Source organism: Podarcis cretensis (assembly GCF_951804945.1).
Source record: "Podarcis cretensis genome assembly, chromosome: 1".
Classification (NCBI taxonomy): Eukaryota; Metazoa; Chordata; class Lepidosauria; order Squamata; family Lacertidae; genus Podarcis; species Podarcis cretensis.
This window is the reverse complement of record NC_137170.1, coordinates 132,149,971-132,170,579: the sequence shown is the minus strand read 5'-3', so window position 1 is coordinate 132,170,579 and position 20,609 is coordinate 132,149,971. Positions and strand designations below refer to the sequence as shown.

General features: G+C 44.3%; 1 protein-coding gene across 2 annotated transcripts in view; it reads right to left on the bottom strand.

Annotated features, from left to right (window-relative positions):
* The window catches only part of PARD3B (par-3 family cell polarity regulator beta), a 652,714-nt gene that overhangs the window by 485,443 nt on the left and 146,662 nt on the right, over positions 1-20,609 (bottom strand). For both annotated transcript variants that reach the window (XM_079976360.1, XM_079976361.1), the window contains exon 4: positions 11,562-11,671. In XM_079976360.1, coding sequence (XP_079832486.1) covers positions 11,562-11,671 — 110 coding nt within the window. The remainder of the gene's footprint in view (positions 1-11,561; positions 11,672-20,609) is intronic.

Below are 20,609 nucleotides of genomic sequence, written 5' to 3'. Positions count from 1 at the left end.
CTGATAGAAGTTCCCGTCTCTTTTCCCAGATGTGCAGGCTACATGCAATTCCTAGCATTGAAAACATGGTGACTCACATCCTCCTGTGGTTACATTGCCCCAACCTTCCTCAGGAGGACCAGAACTCTGCTATCAAGCTCCCATGTCCGATGAAAGTCACATGATGGTGATGGCAATGTTTTTCTTCCTAGTGTCCTGATTTTGGGTGATTTGGGAGGGTGAGAGTCCCATGGCCTGCAAGAAGATCAAACCTCTCCATTCTTAAGGAAATTAGCCCTGAGTGCTCACTGGAAGGACAGATCCTGAAGCTGAGGCTCCAATACTTTGGCCACCTCATGAGAAGAGAAGACTCCCTGGAAAAGACCCTGATGTTGGGAAAGATGGAGGGCACAAGGAGAAGGGAACAACAGAGGACAAGATGGTTGGACAGTGTTCTCGAAGCTACCAGCATGAGTTTGACCAAACTGCGGGAGGCAGTGGAAGATAGGAGTGCCTGGTGTGCTCTGGTCCATGGGGTCACGAAGGGTTGGACACGACTAAACGACTAAACAACAACAAGGCAGAGAGGTCACCCTCCACCAGTAGTCGCTCTTACCCTGTGCAACCAACCAGCTTGTCAACTTCCACATCTGCATGCAATGTCAACGACAGACACATGGATTACTGGCAAATGCTGAAATGCTAACATTTACCACAACTTCATGAATAGTCTCTAACATGTACCTAGATTACCCTACATGTGCCCCTTTCAAGCACTTTGGCACTACAGCAGATAAAGGTAAAGGTAAAGGGACCCCTGACCATTAGGTCCAGTCGTGGCCAACTCTGGGGTCGCGGCGCTCATCTCGCTTTATTGGCTGAGGGAGACGGCGTACAGCTTCCGGGTCATGTGGCCAGCATGACTAAGCCACTTCAGGCGAACCAGAGCAGCGCACGGAAATGCCGTTTACCTTCCCGCCGGAGTGGTACCTATTTATCTACTTGCACCTGACGTGCTTTTGAACTGCTGGGTGGGCAGGAGCAGGGACTGAGCAACGGAAGCTCACCCCGTCATCGGGATTCGAACCACCAATCTTCTGATCAGCAAGTCCTAGGCTCTGTGGTTTAATCCATAGCGCCACGCGCGTCCCTACTACAGCAGATAGTGCCACATAATACCCACAATTGTAAGAACTCCCATGTTTAGTGTGGCAGTGGAACATTGGAACTCCCTGCTTATTGAGAGAAAGCAGGCACCTTGACTGAATTTTTTCCAGCACCTGCTTAAAACGTTCCTGTTTAGACAAGCCTACCGAGATGCTTAGAAAGTTTTAGTATTTTAACTTATTTATGTTTTCAAGTAGGGTTGCAAATTTTCATTGATTTTACTGTTCTATCTTTTGCAAACCACTTTGAGGGCTTCTGTGGTTTTTTTGCAATCAAGTGGTACACAAATTTTACAAAATAAATGAAAATAGATAACATCTTTGATATAAGTTACAAATGCAGCCTTTGTTGTTGAAGCACAAATATACCATAATAGTTGTTATTTATGTCAAGCAAGATACCTGAGGAATTATGACCTCACTGAGTTAACTAAGCCAGCGACTTTCATTCGCTTGAATCTGTTAAGGGCTGAACTATGGAACTGTAATATATTATGAATTCTGAAAATGCAGCATTGATTACAAAGCAAGCAGTCTTCACAAACTACAAGTTACGGAGCTTTCCCCCAGCAGAGATTAATCTCCAGTACAGTGGTACCTCAGGTTACATACACTTCAGGTTACATACGCTTCAGGTTAAAGACTCCGCTAACCAAGAAATAGTGCTTCAGGTTAAGAACTTTGCTTCAGGATGAGAACAGAAATTGAGCTCTGGCGGCGCGGCAGCAGCAGGAGGCCCCATTAGCTGAAGTTGTGCTTCAGGTTAAGAACAGTTTCAGGTTAAGTACGGACCTCCGGAACAAATTAAGTACTTCACCTGAGGTACCACTGTACAAGGGACGTCATAACGCACAGCAGCCAAAAGAAGATCCCTAAAATTTTACCTATTCAGTATGTGTCTCCCTGAAGCAATTGCCCCTGCTTTTATTACTTCTTTTTTCTACTAAGCCAACAGCCAAAAGAACAAATAAAACAGGAAAAACAGAATCAAACAAGTGCTGCACAGATTACTGAACTGAAAGCAGGTCATGTAAAGGACGTCACTGTTGCAGTACGCTTTGATCTCTCCCTGATTTGACTTTACCCCACGTCCCCAAACCAATGAGTTCAACATGTTGAAGTCATAACAGATCTTCCTTTTGAATACTGCCTTTTCAGGAATGCCGGCAATTTCATATCCGCCGCATCTTTGCCATCTAAAATAGCTGAAGACACACACCCATAGCTGGTCACATAAGAACAAGAAACACAGTAGTATGTTAACTTGGCAGCCTTTTATTTATTTGTGCATCATAAATAAGTCTAAAAACTTTTTTAGAAAGCACGTTCTCCCCCCCATCCCTGTCCCACCCCGTGGATTAAGACAGCTAGATAACTTTGGCTTCTGCAATGCATCATAGCAACAGCTCCAAAACTAACTCGCTCCAGATGTCCCTGTGATCATCTAATCAGAGATCAAAAGCTGCACTCTGACAAGCTCTCACACTGATTATAAGTATTCTATATATATGTTCCCACAGCATAAATACATACAGTAGCTACTGGGGAGCTGGGGTTTGTTGTGGTTTTTTAATCTCTCTCTCTCTCTCTCTTTAAATTGACTCCTCTAATTCAGAATTCTATTTAAACTTACATGAGCAGCTATGGAAAGAAACACCAGGCCTTCTAAATGACAGAAAACTCTCCCATTCATTCCCAAAGCGCTCTGTTCTTCTGTTCGATGCAAATGTATGCATTTCAAAATAGTATTTAAAAGCAGAGCCAAAGAAAAGGAAAGCTTGATAGCTAATAAATACACCTCTTGGGCTCACAGGTTCTGAACCAAACGTAGGACTCCTAAAGAGAAGAGATTTAGAGGAGTCGTGTGTTCATCCGTTCACACAGTCACCAAATGTTGTAAGATGGGTAAGAAGACCTCTGCTGATACTGCAATAACAGGTCGATGCATGAGAGGAAAAGCCAGATGCATTATAGAGAAGCGAGGAGGGAAGGGGTCCTCCACTGTCCACGCCCTCTCTGCGCAGAAGGCATTCGTGCAGAGAGGGACGGCACAGACTGGGCGTAAAGGAGCTTCTTTGTTGGAGGAAGTTCAAGAAACGCCCACTCACGGATTCTGCCAGTGATTGAGTCAGCCACGGGTGAGTGGTGCTCCGGACAGATAAAGTTTACTTTCGCAGCCAGCCAGGGAGATATTTGCCTGCTTGCTCACGAGCAACCCTTTGGAACCGTTACACATGGAGTGGATGCAGCAAGCCCCTATTCCATCTCCCAGCTCCAAAAATACATTTAGGTACAGAAAGAATGGAAAACATTTAAAGAGTATTTGAAAAATTATTGCAACAACAAAAATCTCCTGGCAGAACTTGAATGATTCTTGTAAAATAAAAAGTACAGATAACAGCTTTCTTTTGACAAGAACAAAGAAAATAAAATGGTAATTTGAAACTGTGTGTAAAATAATAATAGGAACAACAGTTGTTGTTGTTGTTTAGTCGTGTCCGACTCTTCGTGACCCCATGGACCAGAGATCGCCAGGCACTCCTGTCCTCCACAATGAGTCTAATCTATTTTTCTCTTGATCTTTCCTTTTGCGTTTCTTTTCGTTTTCTTTTTCCTTTCTTTTTTTCTCTTCTTTCTTCTTTCTTTATCTATTTTTGTTATGTAAAACAGATACAGGAAAAAAACTATGGAATGTTGATCTAGTTGTTGCGACATTTTGTAATGTTATGTATTGTTAAGGATGGTTGACTGTAGTGAATGGCGAATTGCTGTTTTAGCTATTGTTGATTGTTATGTTATTGTTGAGTGCTAAATAAAGGCTAAAAAGAAAAGAAGAAGAAGAAGAAGAAGAAGAAGAAGAAGAAGAAGAAGAAGAAGAAGAAGACCTCTGCTGAAGAAGAAGACCTCTGCTGAAGAAGAAGAAGAAGAAGAAGAAGACCTCTGAAGAAGAAGGAGAAGAAGAAGAAGAAGACCTCTGCTGAAGAAGAAGAAGACCTCTGCTGAAGAAGAAGAAGACCTCTGCAGAAGAAGAAGAAGAAGAAGAAGAAGAAGAAGAAGAAGAAGACCTCTGAAGAAGAAGGAGAAGAAGAAGAAGACCTCTGCTGAAGAAGAAGAAGACCTCTGCTGAAGAAGAAGAAGAAGACCTCTGCTGAAGAAGAAGAAGAAGAAGAAGACCTCTGCTGAAGAAGAAGAAGAAGAAGAAGAAGAAGAAGAAGACCTCTGCTGAAGAAGAAGAAGACCTCTGCTGAAGAAGAAGAAGAAGAAGAAGACCTCTGCTGAAGAAGAAGAAGACCTCTGCTGAAGAAGAAGAAGAAGAAGAAGAAGAAGAAGAAGAAGAAGAAGAAGACCTCTGAAGAAGAAGGAGAAGAAGAAGAAGAAGACCTCTGCTGAAGAAGAAGAAGACCTCTGCTGAAGAAGAAGAAGAAGACCTCTGCTGAAGAAGAAGAAGAAGAAGAAGACCTCTGCTGAAGAAGAAGAAGAAGAAGAAGAAGAAGAAGAAGAAGAAGAAGAAGACCTCTGCTGATGTGGCCACAGTGCATTCTGGTTCATTTATACTTGGGAGCAGACCTCCTCCTTGGAAAACTAAAAACAAATACATGAATGTGCCAATGAGTCTAGGAGCAAATGATCCATCCCCTGGTCTACTCCTTGGTCCTCCTAAACTTGGATTCTAGGTGATTTTGCAGCTTTCCACTGAGAAGAATTCATTTGTGTCTGGAGATAGACAGCGAAAGTTTAAGGCGCCCAAGTTATCGCCAAGTTACAATCAAGCCAGAAATTGCCTGATTAATGATGAGAACTGGTGTGTACAGTGGTACCTTGGTTCTCAAACTTAATCCGTGCCGGAATTCTGTTCCAAAACCAAGGCATGCTTTCCCACAGAGAGTAATGTAGAATGGATTAATTCATTCCAGACTTTTAAGAACCCCTAAAACAGCAATTTAACATGAATTTTATACTATCTAACGAGACCATTGATCCATAAAATGAAAGCAATAAACAATGTACTGCAGTCACACAATCAATCAATCAGTAGCTGAACTGGGTTCTACATAGTCACAAAAAAACAGGAAAAGAGTAAACAAAAACAAAAATGCATAACAAATAGCAAAAACAGATGGACCTCAGCGTAATACTCAAAATGGAAGCGTGGCACTCAAAACGGAGTATGTTCGGCTTCCGAAAAATGTTTGCAAACCGGAACACTTACTTCCGGCTTTGCAGTGTTTGGGTTCCAAGCTGTTTGAGTACCAAGGCGTTTGAGAACCAAAGCACCACTGTACAGTGGTACCTTGGGTTACATACGCTTCAGGTTACATACGCATCAGGTTACAGACTCCGCTAACCCAGAAATATTACCTCGGGTTAAGAACTTTGCTTCAGGATGAGAACAGAAATCGTACAGTTGTGGTGCAGCGGCAGCAGGAGGCCCCATTAGCTAAAGTGGTGCTTCAGGTTAAGAACAGTTTTAGGTTAAGAACAGACCTCGAGAACAAATTAAGTTCTTAACACGAGGTACCACTGTACTTTATTATGAGATGCAAAGAGCTTGCAACTGTCCCCAACAGAATGTCAGAACAAAGCCTCCATTCTTCATAACACTGGTAACCTAAGTAACCACTGGTAACTAAGTAACAAACTTAGTTGGCCTTTAAGGTGCTACTGGAAGGAATTTTTAAAATTTTGTTTCAACTGGTAACCTAGGTATAACTGCACTGAGCCCTTTATGTGCTATCAGAGTTGTGCGTCAAGGCCACACGCACACACACACACACGGGATATAAGGCCACAATGAAACATGAATTAAGTTTAAATGTTAACGGGCAAATTTTGGCCACAACAACTTTATTGAATACAGGAGGGATGCGGGTGGTGCTGTGGGTTAAACCACAGAGCCTAGGACAATCAGAAGGTCGGCAGTTCGAATCCCTGTGACAGGGTGAGCTCCTGTTGCTCGGTCCCTGCTCCTGCCAACCTAGCAGTTCAAAAGCACATCAAAGTGCAAGTAGATAAATAGATACCGCTCCAGCGGAAAGGTAAACGGCATTTCGATGCGCTGCTCTGGTTCGCCAGAAGCAGCTTACTCATGCTGGCCACATGACCCGGAAGCTGTACGCCGGCTCTCTCGGCCAATAAAGCGAGATGAGCGCCGCAACCCCAGAGTCACCCACGACTAGACCTAATGGTCAGGGGTCCCTTTACCTTTACCTTATTGAATACAGAATCTGAGCGGTATTGGCTTAGGCATTGGAACCCAAAACTATAACTGACTCCTGCCCGCCTTGCAGAGAGTCTGATAAGGGTAACCACCTGAAGAGGGAGCTGGGTCGATGGCAATCGACTTGAGCTGTACCCCGGGGCTCACAGTGGCTCCTCCATGGGCTTCGGACGAAATCCAGGCCCCTGGACTCCTTTAACGGAATACCATTGATCGTGAAGGAGGAGGTGATAACCGCACCTTCCCTCCCCCCCATCACTAATCTAACGCCTAACCACCAAACCTTACAAAGTTGAGATGATTGCTACGAGGTGCAAACTTACTGATAGGTTCTGCTGGTACATTTGAATCAGACTAATCTTGGTCTGTATAGTTAAAGCTATGGGTTTCCCAGTAGTGATGTATGGAAGTGAGAGCTGGACAATAAAGAAAGCTGATCGCCAAAGAATTGATGCTTTTGAATTATGGTGCTGGAGGAGACTCCTGAGAGTCCTGAGAGTCAAACCGATCCATTCTGAAGGAAATCAGCCCTGAGTGCTCACTGGAAGGACAGATCGTGAAGCTGAGGCTCCAATACTTTGGCCACCTCATGAGAAGAGAAGACTCCCTGGAAAAGACTCTGATGTTGGGACAACAGAGGACGAGATGGTGGGACAGTGTTCTTGAAGCTACCAGCATGAGTTTGACCAAACTGCGGGAGGCAGTGGAAGACAGGAGTGCCTGGCATGCTCTTGTCCATGGGGTCACGAAGAGTTGGAGACGACTAAACAACAACAAAGGAGAAAACCAAGAGCGCAATGCCAATCCGCCAAATGAAAAAAATCCCTACCGGGCCCCCAATCCAAAACGGGCAACCAACCAAAGTCCATAGCAAGGCTAAAGACACACCTAAAGTAGAGGGTGGGAGGGCGGGTGTTCTCAAGGCCAAGAAGGCTCCCAGAGGCCCCTCAATTAAGAGGATCCAATTTATCATGAGGTGGACCAGCCCATAGGGGAGGTACCAACTCAGTGGCTTCCCCCAAACCACTGTTGCCTCATTCCTGGGAGGAGCTGCAGTATGAGCTCTTTACACCACGGTTGCTACAGCCCCTCCTATACCACCAGCGTAATGTAAGAAGGGAGCCTTAACTATTTTACTCAATCCTTAAATTCATTATTTAAATTGTCAAGGGGAAGCCAAGCTGCATCTCAGAGATGCAGCCTTGATTTTAACATCGTACAACTACAAATTAAGCATAGAAGGCGTCTACATAATTCATTAATTACAGCTAGGCATACAACTACATTTTGTAATATAATGTAACGTCTCTGTCAAGGACATAGCATTCTGCGCACATCTTTGAATTTAATTAGGAATACATGGGCAAGGATGCAAAACTTTCCAATCTGAGCAGAGCAAAAGAAGAACAGCGCAAAAAAATAAAATAAAAAAATCCTAGCAAGAGAGAGATCATTTTGAAAACACAGAGGCGCATAATATTTCACTCTCACAACCATGGCCTAATTGAACAGCTGGAAGTACACATTCTAAAACTATTAATTCTCTGGGTCAAGAAACACTCCATCCGTATGTGTGATTTAATGGTTTAAAAATTAAATAGTGCTATTTAAAAGGTAATTTACTCTGCACTTTTTTGAAACATACCGTGTGTGTGTGTGTGTGTGTGTGTGTGTGTGTGTGTTGGTGGATAAGTGATTGATATAGCTTTAGCTCAAATATAATCTTTTGAATTGCAACATTGTTTCATCTCCAAATGAACCCAGCTATATGAAATTATGTGCAATGGTATCAGTTGGCCTAGTACATCATACTATTATGCTAATGTTAAAACACTTAAATCACAATAGCTAATACTTTAAAATTACAATTAGCCGTATAAGAACCAGAGGCTTGACCTTTGTTCTTTTTCTTTTTAAAAGCAAGAACATGAAACATAAAAAGCTTCTGATTAAGTATGAACCTTTTTTCCAAATTACAAATTATATACCCACAATGCATAAAAGGGAACCAATTTTGATATGCATAATTTATGTATAAATTCCTAGTAGGTGGAGCTATTAGAGCTTGCTACATATTGTTGCAACATATTCTAAAGTGTAGAGTGATCTTGCTATCAATCAATATAGCACGTAGACAAAACTTCTGAACCAACATTTTTATCCTGTACTGGATCCACAAATGCTCACCTTACAAATGCAAGTAGATCACCATTCAAGGAACACCTATTCTATATCTTGTGGGAGAAAACAGAAACCCAATCCAAATATGTTAACGCTTACATAGGCTCTAGCGGAACTGAACTAGTTGCTATTTTACTTCCACTCGTGGTTCATTCAATGCAAACATGCGTGCTGTACACACAAATTGTCTCATGAAGAGAAAAAGTCACATGGTGAAGTGTAAACAGAAGAAGGTCTGAGGTTGAGGCCACTGTCCTCAACAATATTTGTTCCAAACTCTCAACAATGGAAGGTATTTTCATTTCATTTGTTCTTCTTCTTTCCTTTCTTACACAACTCATTTGACCAATTGTGGTTCTGCAAGTGGCAATAAAACACCTACTTATGGCCACGTATTTGAGCTTATATATTATACATACGAATATTCATAACTATCTCACATCATTGGCTTGAGCTTTAAAATTAGTACATTCATTAGGTAAAAGGTAAAGGGACCCCTGACCATTAGGTCTAGTCGTGGCCGACTCTAAGGTTGTGTGCTCATCTCGTTTTATTGGCCGAGGGAGCCTGCGTTCAGCTTCTGGGTCATGTGGCCAGCATGACTAAGCTGCTCCTGGCGAACCAGAGCAGCGCACGGAAACGCCGTTTACCTTCCCGTTGGAGCGGTACCTATTTATCTACTTGCACTCTGACGTGCTTTCGAACTGCTAGGTTGGCAGGAGCAGGGACCAAGCAATGGGAGCTCACCCCATCACGGGGATTCGAATCACCAACCTTCTGATCGGCAAGTCCTAGGCTCTGTGGTTTAACCCACAGCGCCACCCGCGTCCCTTGTACATTTATTACAACCTTCTAAATCATTAACTGTAAGGAAATACTACTTAATCCATCGACATGTTCAAGTCAACTGAAGCAATATTTAGGTCATACTTCAGGGCAACACCAGTCCTGACTTTTATTAATTGCAAGAAAACAATCTGGTTGAATTTGGAAGACTAGATAGAAAGCTCTTCTTGTTGGAACACAACATCCTCTTGGTAAACGTGTTCGGTAAATTGTTCATTTCTTCCAAGCCTACATTTACATAGCCTACATTATGAATTTAGATCATGTGCCATTTCGTTTTCCAATTAATTATTTGTGATTGTGTATGTCAGATATAAAATACACTAGGTAACATTACACTATGATATAACATACACTAGATATAACATACACTAGGGACGCAGGTGGCGCTGTGGGGGACGCAGGTGGCGCTGTGGGTAAAAGCCTCAGCGCCTAGGGCTTGCCGATCGAAAGGTCGGCGGTTCGAATCCCTGCGGCGGGGTGCGATCCCGTTGCTTGGTCCCAGCGCCTGCCAACCTAGCAGTTCGAAAGCATCCCCGGGTGCAAGTAGATAAATAGGGACCGCTTACTGGCGGGAAGGTAAACGGCGTTTCCGTGTGCTGCACTGGCTCGCCAGATGCAGCTTTGTCACGCTGACCACGTGACCCGGAAGTGTCTCCGGACAGCGCTGGCCCCCGGCCTCTTGAGTGAGATGGGCGCACAACCCCAGAGTCTGTCAAGACTGGCCCGTACGGGCAGGGGTACCTTTACCTTTAGGTAACATTATTCACTATAGACAAATTCTGCTAAAGCAAAGTGTCCACACATCCGTCCTTCTGCCTATTATGGCTCACTAAGCTACAGCACGACACCATGAAACTCTTCTTAAAAATGATTAACCACAGGTGGTACATAACACCAGTACAATTAGGGAAAATGTATAAAACTGGCTCAAACCTATGTTGGAAATGTCAGGAAAAAGAAGGGACTTTTTATCAAATGTGGTGGGATTGCAGTAAAATTAAAATGTTTTGGGAAATGATATATAATGAGTTAAAGAAAATGTTTCATTTAACATTTGTGAAAAAGCCCGAAGCTTTCTTATTAGGGTTAGGCAGCAGCAAGAAGAAGCTGGCAGCGGCGGCAGGTTAGGGGTTAGGGGTGCAAATTACTTGCCTTGCCCCAGGTTAGGGGGCGCAAATTACTTGCCTTGCCCCGGGTGCTGACAACCCACGCTACGCCGCTGTGAATAGGTGAATAAGGCTATGCCTGTCCCAAGTGGCTCCCCCCCCCCCCGGATGTGTCTCAGGACAAATATCAGACATCGTAGCTTGGATAGAAATAGCTGCTTTTTTAGAAGGCACCTCTGATTCCTCCCACAACTAAAGCAGAGTATGCTACATTACTGTCAGGGAACTGCCATCGGCTCAGGGGCGAGGGGGGGGAGAGAGATGGATTACAGAGAGCCCCCAAAGATCGTGGGAAGCAGCACTTCCTCAGCGGATGAAGGAAGCCACGCCTCTAGTGGGGAGGAGATGCAGAGCTCGGAGGATGCAAGGCGGGGCCAGGACACCTTGCCTGAACAAAGCAGGGAGGAGGGAGGCCCCCCTTTCCCCAAGCCTTCCTTGCGCATTAGGCTTTCGCGCAGAGAGGGGAGGCTGGGGGTCAAGAGAGTACTCTGCTGGGGAAGGTTTAAGGACCGCCCACTCTCAGATTCTGCTAGTGAGTGAGCAAGACATGGAATAGAGGCGCTCTGCATTGCAAAGGTTTTTAGCACCAATAATAAACAGACCAGCGAGGCATCTTGCCTGATTGCTCTCGAGCAACCACCCGACAGCCATAACAATCACATATGCTGTTGGAGATCCCCCTCCCAACGCTTCAGGTGGATCATTTCCGAGAGCATGGAGGGTTGCTGTCGAAGGTGGGGCAATGAGCCCCATTGACCTAGTACGAAAAGCCACACTCACCATTTACCCAGACCATGCCAATCATTGGCTCCAGCCACAGTCATTGGCCCCCAACTGCCCACCCACTCAAGGCCAAAAAGGTTGCCCACCCGAGTTCAAGTGGAACCCTTCCTGTGATTCTTTGGAACAAGCTACTACCTGCTGCTAATTAATATTAATTTCTAAGTAGTCTGATATTACTAGGAACAATGGTAACAGAATTCAGAAGCACAAGATACCTACTGTCACGGATGTCTTCAGAACATGTTCATTGGTATTCAAAGCGCCAGCAGCAAATTCGACAGGTGGGCCTAGGGCAGGATCACTGCTCCTTCTCACCAAAAGTGGTGTCCCTGAAGACAAAAGCAAAATCAAGAATAGAAATATGACACCAGGAATTTAACTGATTATTGCAACATGTCCTGCATACACTCTAAAGTTGTTCTGCTTCTTCACACCACCAGTACAAAACAAAGACTGATCGGGTGACATGCTAAAAGCCAATACAGAAGTTAGCAGGGGAAGTGAAACTGGTTGTTGTTGTTGTTGTTGTTGTTGTTGTTGTTGTTGTTGTTGTTTTTCAGCATGCAAGAGAAATGGGGGGGGCAATCTGGACCTAACTCCTCTCTACAACTCACAGAAAATCAGAACTTCTTAGGTCCTCCAACAATTCCTGAATTACCACAGTTTTGTGTTTGCAATTGGCTAAGCTACCATTGTGTTTGGGATTATTGCAAAGTAGTATGTATACCAAAGCATGGAAGAATACACAGAAACCAAATAAGTTAAATAGAAATTGAGAAAATGTTGGAGCAGTGTAATGTGATCAATCTAACCACTGTGCAGAAGGATTAGGGAAAGTATGCAGAGGTGTTGAATCAATGGAACCTGGTAACCGTGTGCATTAAAAGGGAACTAGGAATATCCAGAAATGGGGTAAAATATTTGTTATTATAAACAAATACTGTTTGAATTTAATGCCCGCCCAGGAAGGTTCATTTTTAGGGTAAAAGTAGAAACAAGCAAATGAAGATAGATACCTTTTCTGCGTATAGCCCTTTTTTAAACCTTTTTTTTTTAAAAAAAAATTGTACAACTTTGATACCATTTTGATAATTTGTATACAGTCGTACCTTGGTTCTGGAACGCCTTGTGGCTTGAACGTTTTGGCTCCCGAACGCCACAAACCCGGAAGTGAGTGTTCCGGTTTGTGGAAGTTTTTTGGAAGCCAAACGTCCAACGCTGTTTGTGCTTGGATTTGATATCCCGCTTTATCACTACCCTAAGGAGTCTCAAAGCGGCTAACATTCTCCTTTCCCTTCTTCCCCCACAACAAACACTCTGTGAGGTAAGTGAGGCTGAGAGACTTCAGAAAAGTGTGACTAGCCCAAGGTCACCCAGCAGCTGCTTGTGGAGGAGCGGGGAAGCGAACCTGGTTCACCAGATTACGAGTCCACTGCTCTTAACCACTATACCACGCTGGCTCTCCACAGGAAGCTCCTGCAGCCAATCAGAAGTGGCGCCTTGGTTTCTGAACGTTTTCGGAAGTTGGACAGACTTCCAGAACGGATTCCGTTAGTGAACCAAGGTATGACTGTATTGCACTGAGCTGCTTCACATAGTACGGTAAACCAAACTCTGGCTAGCGGTACCACATGAAGGTGAAGGCTCCAGGAGATAGACTTGCACCCACTTGGCAGCCAAAAAAAGGACCTAGGTGGAGCAAAACAGCTGTAAGGTCCTCTTGTGGGAGCCCACACAGTCCCTATAAGCCATAGCTTGGATTACCGTATGCAATAAAAGACATTTTAAACTACTGTAGCATATCTCCAACAGGTCCTCAAATTCGTTTGTACTTTTATCATTGCCAATGTACTCTAAATGTCATTCATCTTCAAGACCAGCCAAAAAACTTCAGATAATTCAGAAAAGCAGCTACCATGCTGTGTCAGCTGAAGTCTTGTGAAGTTAAAGGGGGGAAACGAGTCTTTCTTCTGTCTAATGTAGTAAATGTGGTGATTTTTTTTTTAATTAAAAAAACTTAACTTAAAACACTAGAAACTGTTTCCAAATTAATTTACGCTTGGAGTAGTGCCAAGAATGAACGCTAATTGGCCCAAAATGATTTTTTATCACTTACAAACAACTGGAAGTAGGTTTATGAAACCGGAACGCATCTGCAATATTAGCTAGAGGATTTAAAAATGCAGTCTTCTATTTTTGACTAATATAGACGCAAATAAATGTACTTGAATATGGAATTTGGCATGACATACGTATAATAAAAATGTGAGGTTTATGTGTGCAAGTGTGTGTGTTTGAAATATACTCTTGAGAAAATGCATTCAGATTGGCTTGTGATAAAAAATGTTTGATCATCAATACAGAGGTTCCAAATTCCAGCTGGCTTCTGCCCTGTCATTGGTTCACTGTGATCAATCAGCAAGATAGTGTGCACTGCCTAATCACTTCCACTTCATTCTCCTAGAGTGGGAGAAACAAACCAAGATGACGCAATTAATCTTGGTTTTCCATTACACCTGAACCCTTGACTGTGGTTTGTTGCCCCCTAACAAGCCACAAGTGCCGGTGAGCCTTAAACCATGGTTTGTTGTTGGCTTATAGATCACAGCTTCTTAAGGATCAACAAACCACAAACCTTGTTTTGGATGTAATGGAAGATAAAGGTAAAGGGACCCCTGACCATTAGGTCCAGTCGTGGCCAACTTTAGGGTTGCGGCGCTCATCTCACTTTATTGGTCGGCTTCCGGGTCATGTGGCCAGCATGACTAAGCCACTTCTGGTGAACCAGAGCAGCGCACGGAAACGTTGTTTACCTTCCCGCCGGAGTGGTATCTATTTATCTACTTGCACTTTGACAAGAGCTCAACCCGTCACAAGGATTCAAACCACCAACCTTCTGATCGGCAAGTCCTAGGCTCTGCGCCCCTGATGTAATAGAAAGACAAGCTTAAATGTGGCTTTCAGGCTTGCTTTTTCTGTTCACACCAGGGAAGATGTAACTGGCATCAAATGAGCAGCAATCCTTGCCTATTGTGGCATGTGACAGCCAGTGCAATCTTATACTACTACTACTACTATATGATTTATACCCCACCCATCTGGCTGGGTTTCCCCAGCCACACCCAACAGCATATTAAAAACACAATACAGCATTAAACATTAAAAACTTCCCTAAACAGGGCTGCCTTCAGATGTCTTCTAAAAGTAAGATAAGTCGCTTATTGCCTCGACGTCCGATGGGAGGGCGTTCCACAGGGCAGGCACCACTATCGAGAAGGCCCTCTGCCTGGTTCCCTGTAGCCTCACTTCTCACAGTGAGGGAACCACCAGAAGGCCCTCGGAGCTGGATCTCAGTGTCCGGGCTGAACGGTGGGAGTGGAGACGCTCCTTCACGTATACTGGGCCGAGGCTGTTTAGGGCTTTCAAGGTCAGCACCAACACTTTGTATTATGCTTGTAAACATACTGGGAGCCAATGCAGGTCTCTCAGGACCAGTGTTATATGGTCTCGGTGGCCACTCCCAGTCACCAGTCTAGATGCCACATTCTGTATTAATTGCAGTTTCCGAGCCACCTTCAAAGGTAGCCCAACGTAGAGCGCATTGCAGTAGTCCATATCTACACAGAACTAAGACCCATCAAATTCAGTGGTGCTTACTTCCAGGTTAGGTGGGTATAGGATTGCAGTCTAAGTTAAAGTTTGCTCCACACTCTTATCAAGTACCCGCTAACGTCAGTTCAAGCAGCTCTCAATTATAAGAAAATGATTTTGTTCCTAGCGCTACCCATCTTCTTTGTTTTACATGTGCTGTTTGGATGCCAATGGCAGGTTGACCAAGCAAATTCCATCCCTTTCCTCTATGACAGAAGTTCCCAATTAGTAAGTACAGTGGTGCCTCGCAAGACGAAAAGAATCTGTTCCGCGAGTCTCTTCGTCTAGCAGTTTTTTCGTCTTGTGAAGCAAGCCCATTGACGGCTTATCGGCTTAGCGCTATTAGCGGCTTTTAGCGGCTTAGCGGCTTAGCGGCTTAGAAAAAGGGGGGGAAGGAAAAAAACCCTGCAGGAACTTGCAAGACATTTTCGTCTTGCGAAGCAAGCCCATAGGAAATTCGTTTTGCGAAGCGCCTCCAAAACGGAAAACCCTTTCGTCTAGCGGGTTTTCCGTCTTGTGAGGCGTTCGTCTTGCGGGGCACCACTGTACTGCCAACCGCCTGTTTTTCAAAAGCCAAACCATGGACCCCCTACTTTAGAAACTGTTGATATACACTGGTACCTCGGGTTACATACGCTTCAGGTTACATACGCTTCAGGTTACAGACTCTGCTAATCCAGAAATAGTGCTTCAGGTTAAGAACTTTGCTTCAGGGTGAGAACAGAAATCGTGCTCCAGCGGCGCGGTGGCAGCAGGAGGCCCCATCAGCTAAAGTGGTGCTAACAGTTCCAGGTTAAGAACAGACCTCCGGAACGAATTAAGTACTTAACCCGAGGTACCACTGTATTTATGGTAGTTTTTGCTATGTGAACGGTGCCGCTATGCCCTCCACATGTCCCAGGGCAAAACTGTGCCACACGTCTTCCGGTGTGAGTCACATGACCCAAGCAACATCATGCTCCCACAAAGTGGGGTGCCCCAGACAGTTGACAGGAATGTGCCATGGAGCCCCTGGGTGAGTTACATGAACCACCAATTGGGAAGCACTGCTCTACAGTATAATTTGTAGGCTAAATATTGTATTGGCTCAATGTGGATGAAAAAGGAAACTGAGTTCTTATACCAAGGAGCAGATGTTGGCCAAACCATTGCATTTTCTTATTTCCCCCTAAGTTTTCCAACTTGCAGGCACACCTTCTGCCTCTTGAGACTCTTCCCTATTAGTAAGAAATGATGCTAAAAAGTTTAGCATGGCGGAGACCAAGGAATGCAATGTAGCGCTTCAGCTTCCTTTTCTAATGGAGGAACTGGGGTTGATGCCAGCTCTAATTACCCCTTCAATGCCAAGTACTAAACACTTGACAAACTTTTTTTTTTTAATTGCCAGAATAAATCCTGCTTTCTATGCAGCCTGGTTTTCTTTTTCAGCTTGTGTTTTAATTATTCAGCACTCATTATGTCACATTGCGTTATGCAGCCAAGTCGGAGATCCAATGCGTAGGCTCAAGGACAACTAGACCAATCAGCTGGAACAACTCGTGGTGTTAGTGGTTCAGAGCAGTGGACTCGTAATCTGGTGAACCGGGTTCGATTCCCCGCTCCTCTACATGCAGCTGCTGGGTGACCTTGGGCCAGTCGCACTTCTCTGAAGTCTCTCAGCCTCACTTACGTCACAGAGTGTTTGTTGTGGGGGAGGAAGGGAAAGGAGAATGTTAGCCGCTTTGAGACTCCTTAAAGGTAAAGTTAAAGGTACCCCTGCCCGTACGGGCCAGTCTTGACAGACTCTGGGGTTGTGCGCCCATCTCACTTAAGAGGCCGGGGGCCAGCGCTGTCCGGAGACACTTCCAGGTCACGTGGCCAGCGTGACATCGCTGCTCTGGTGAGCCAGAGCCGCACACGGAAACGCTGTTTACCTTCCCGCTGGTAAGCGGTCCCTATTTATCTACTTGCACCCGGAGGTGCTTTCGAACTGCTAGGTTGGCAGGCGCTGGGACCGAGCAGCGGGAGCGCACCCCGCCGCAGGGAATTGAACCGCCGACCTTTCGATCGGCAAGCCCTAGGCGCTGAGGCTTTAACCCACAGCACCACCTGCGTCCCTTGAGACTCCTTAGGGTAGTGCTAAAGCGGGATATCAAATCCAAACTCTTCTCTTCTTCTTCATCCAACTAAGTTCTACTTACAAACAGACCCACTGAAATTAGCTGGCCAAACCCATGCCTGATGTTTTAACAGCGCTAAAGCACGGGGAGATGGTTCCTCCCAATCTACAACAGGAGGTGAGGCTGCTACAGAGCATGTCTGGTGCTGAAGCTGCTTTTATATGACTCCAACTACAAAAGCCCTGACTGACTCCATCTACAAAAACTGCTGAACAGCTTTCGGTCTGTGATATTGTTTAGGATGTTCGGTTGGGTTTTGTTGTTGTTGATATTTATTTCAATGGTTCTGCTCTGAGTAAAGGTAACAGTACCCCTGACCATTAGGTCCAGTCGTGACCGACTCTGGGGTTGCGGCACTCATCTCGCTTTATTGGCCGAGGGAGCCGGCGTACAGCTTCTGGGTCATGTGGCCAGCATGAAGAACTACAAACAAAAGAAGAGTGGCAGACGAAACTGATGGACTATGCCAAGTTGGCGAAATTAACTGGGAAAATTCGGAACCAGCAAGACCAGACTTTCCTGAAAGATTGGAAGAAATTTATGATATACTTGAAAGACAATTGTAATCAATTGACATCGCTTGTAGGGTTGCAAGAAGTTTTGTAAGGAGAATTATATGAATTATTTTGAAAAAGGACTAAGAAGGAGTTTATTTAGGATTTGGATTTTATAGCAATAACTATTAAAATAAAATGCAAAATTAGAAAGAAAGTTAGAAACCCATTAGTCGAGGTTGACAGAAGTCCTAGGCTGTGATAGCCAAAGGTTTGCTTTATTTTATAAGATGGGGATGTTATGTTTGGAAAACATGTGCAAATATATATATATATATATATAATATTGGGCAGGATTATACTCATTAGTTAGTTCTATCAGTGGAAGCCCTCACCCAGGGTTTCCGTGATGGGCCTTTCTCCTTCATCTCGTCCCCCTTCACCTGCAACATTGATTTGGGGGGTTGCCCCCCAAAAAAAACTGTGTGAAGGAAGGGGCGATCATTCCAAATGCTTGCCCTGACAGAAAAATCTTGGCAATTCCTCCCTTTGGCCCCTAAAGTGATGGGCAGCCTGAAACTGCAACAATGGTCCCCAGTGCACCAAAAGAGATACACAAAGGGTTCAGTCTTTTCTTCTTCCTGCTAATAAAACTTGAACCCCAAACAGGCACTTGTACCTGGTGAACACGGTTTATGGCTCTGCTAGATGGCAGGTTGCGGACTGCTCAGATGCCCCCTTCCCATGCCATGGACCTTAGTTCACCCACTTTTTTTTTAGATGGAAGTACAGTGGTACCTCTAGTTACGAACTTAATTCGTTCCAGAGGTTCATTCTTAACCTGAAACTGTTCTTAACTAGAAGCGTGCTTTCGCTCATGGGGCCTCTTGCTGCCGCTGTGCCGCTGGCACACGATTTTCGTTCCTATCCTGGGGCAAAGTTCTCAACTCGAGGCAACTCTTCCAGGTTAGCTGAGTTGGTAACCCATCATCATCATCATCATAAACTTTATTGCACTAGCCAAAGGCCATGGCATCATTCACAATGGGAACAAGAAGAAAAGCAACAATAAGCATAAAAACCATAAAAACATCAGGCACTGCAGATACAATAAACCACAATCACTTCTCCTAAAAATTATTTGTTGCATATGATGGAACAGCAAGGGGTTCTCAGGTAGAATGTGCCAGCTTAAATGTCCGAATCACCTTTGCAATTGACCACTATTTTATCTAGTTCTTTTCTCCTGATCTTCTTAGCCGCCAACGCATATAGTGCTACTTTATAAGTTATGAAGTCATTGTGGGAATGTTCAGGGGTGCAGGAGAGGATATAACCAATCAAACCTTTATTGCATTAGCATACAGCCATAGCAGGATAAAAAATAATAAATAAATAAATAAATGCTAGAGACAAACAACCAAACAAAATTCAAAGCGATATTACTGCGAATGTATATAAAGCATATAATGGCCCCAAAATAGGCTCGGGACATTAGGTTAAAAGGTAATAAAAGAATTAAGACAGGTCCAGGTCTAGGACACACTACCCCGTCAGAGTAGCCCTGAGTTTCAAGGCCTGCACTATAAAGATTGCCACCCTACGTGTAACTTGGGGATTTGCGTCCACAAGAAGTGATTTCAAACAGTCTTCCTTAGATGTTATGGTGGACAGGATCAAGAGGAGGAGCTTAGTTCTTATTAGCTCATAAATAGGGCAGTAGAAAAAGAAATGTATGAAGTCCTCTACTTCATTCATTGTGCATGGACATAGACGCTGAGTAATAGGGGTCTTAGAGTAAATCCCCTGCAGGAAGGCCGTGGGTATAGAATGGAAACGGGCCATGGTAAACGTTCTTCTCAAATTGGGCTCCGTCAGGTCTATCAAGTAGTTGGCAAGTGATCTTACCACTTTCACTTTAGGGAGCCACATGGAGAGGCGAGCTGTGGTGGACTGTGCCCGGTCCATGGCCTCGTCTCTAGTAAGAATCCAGGCCCGGATTTTATGTTGACCCCAAGCTGACAGCGTGTCCAGATCTGGGAGGGAGTAGCGTGCAGTAATAGACTCCATGGCCTTGGACCATTTATTGCTATGAGAACTAGTTAAAAAGGCTTGCCTGGCTAAAAGGGAACCTGGGGCTTTGATTAATTTACAATAAAAACTAATAATTCTAATGTGGGATCTCGCAACAATGGAGGGGAGGCCCAGTTCTGTTCTTAACTGTGCAGCAACCGAGCCCTTGGGGAGACCCAGTACCTTTCGTGCAAAGGAGTTTTGTAGAATCTCAAGCCGTTGTAGTGTTTTTAAATTCCACCCCCAGATTTCAACCCCATACAGTAGCATCGGGAGGACTTTGCTGATAAATGCTTTTCTGATTGGTGGAACCAACTGGCCGCCTTTTGCATAGAAGAATTTCTCCAAGATGGCGACGGAGAAAGTAGCCTAGTCAGAGTCCTCTGCTTTTAGTTAAGTTTTTAAGTAGTTTTTAAGTAGATTTTAAGTAGTTTTTAGCCACTTCTTGGTTTTAAACTCTCAGTTTTAACGTCTTACTGGCTGTTTTATCACCTCCGCGCTTCTCTTTGCCTTTAGTTTATTGTTTTATTGTTTTAGTTTATTGTTTTATTGTTTTACTGACTCGCTGGGCAAGAGAAAGTCGCCAGAGAAAGGACCCTCACCCCTTCACCATCCTCTGTCAGCCTGTTCCTGGTGAGCTAGATGTTGGAGAAAAATCTTTAAGCTGCACGAAGAGTAACTCCCCTGTTTAAGCGCCTCTCCAGAGCCGAGTGACGAGAGAAGCTTGGACAAATGACTGAGAATTGTAAGTAAGCAACGAACTCCACCCACATCCCTTCGCTCACCACTCCTCTGCCTTCTACAACACTCTCTAAGGTGCATTAAGATATTATTGCAGATACTTCTCCTTATCTCCACAATGGGAAAGCAGCCAAGGGACTTGGATGAGG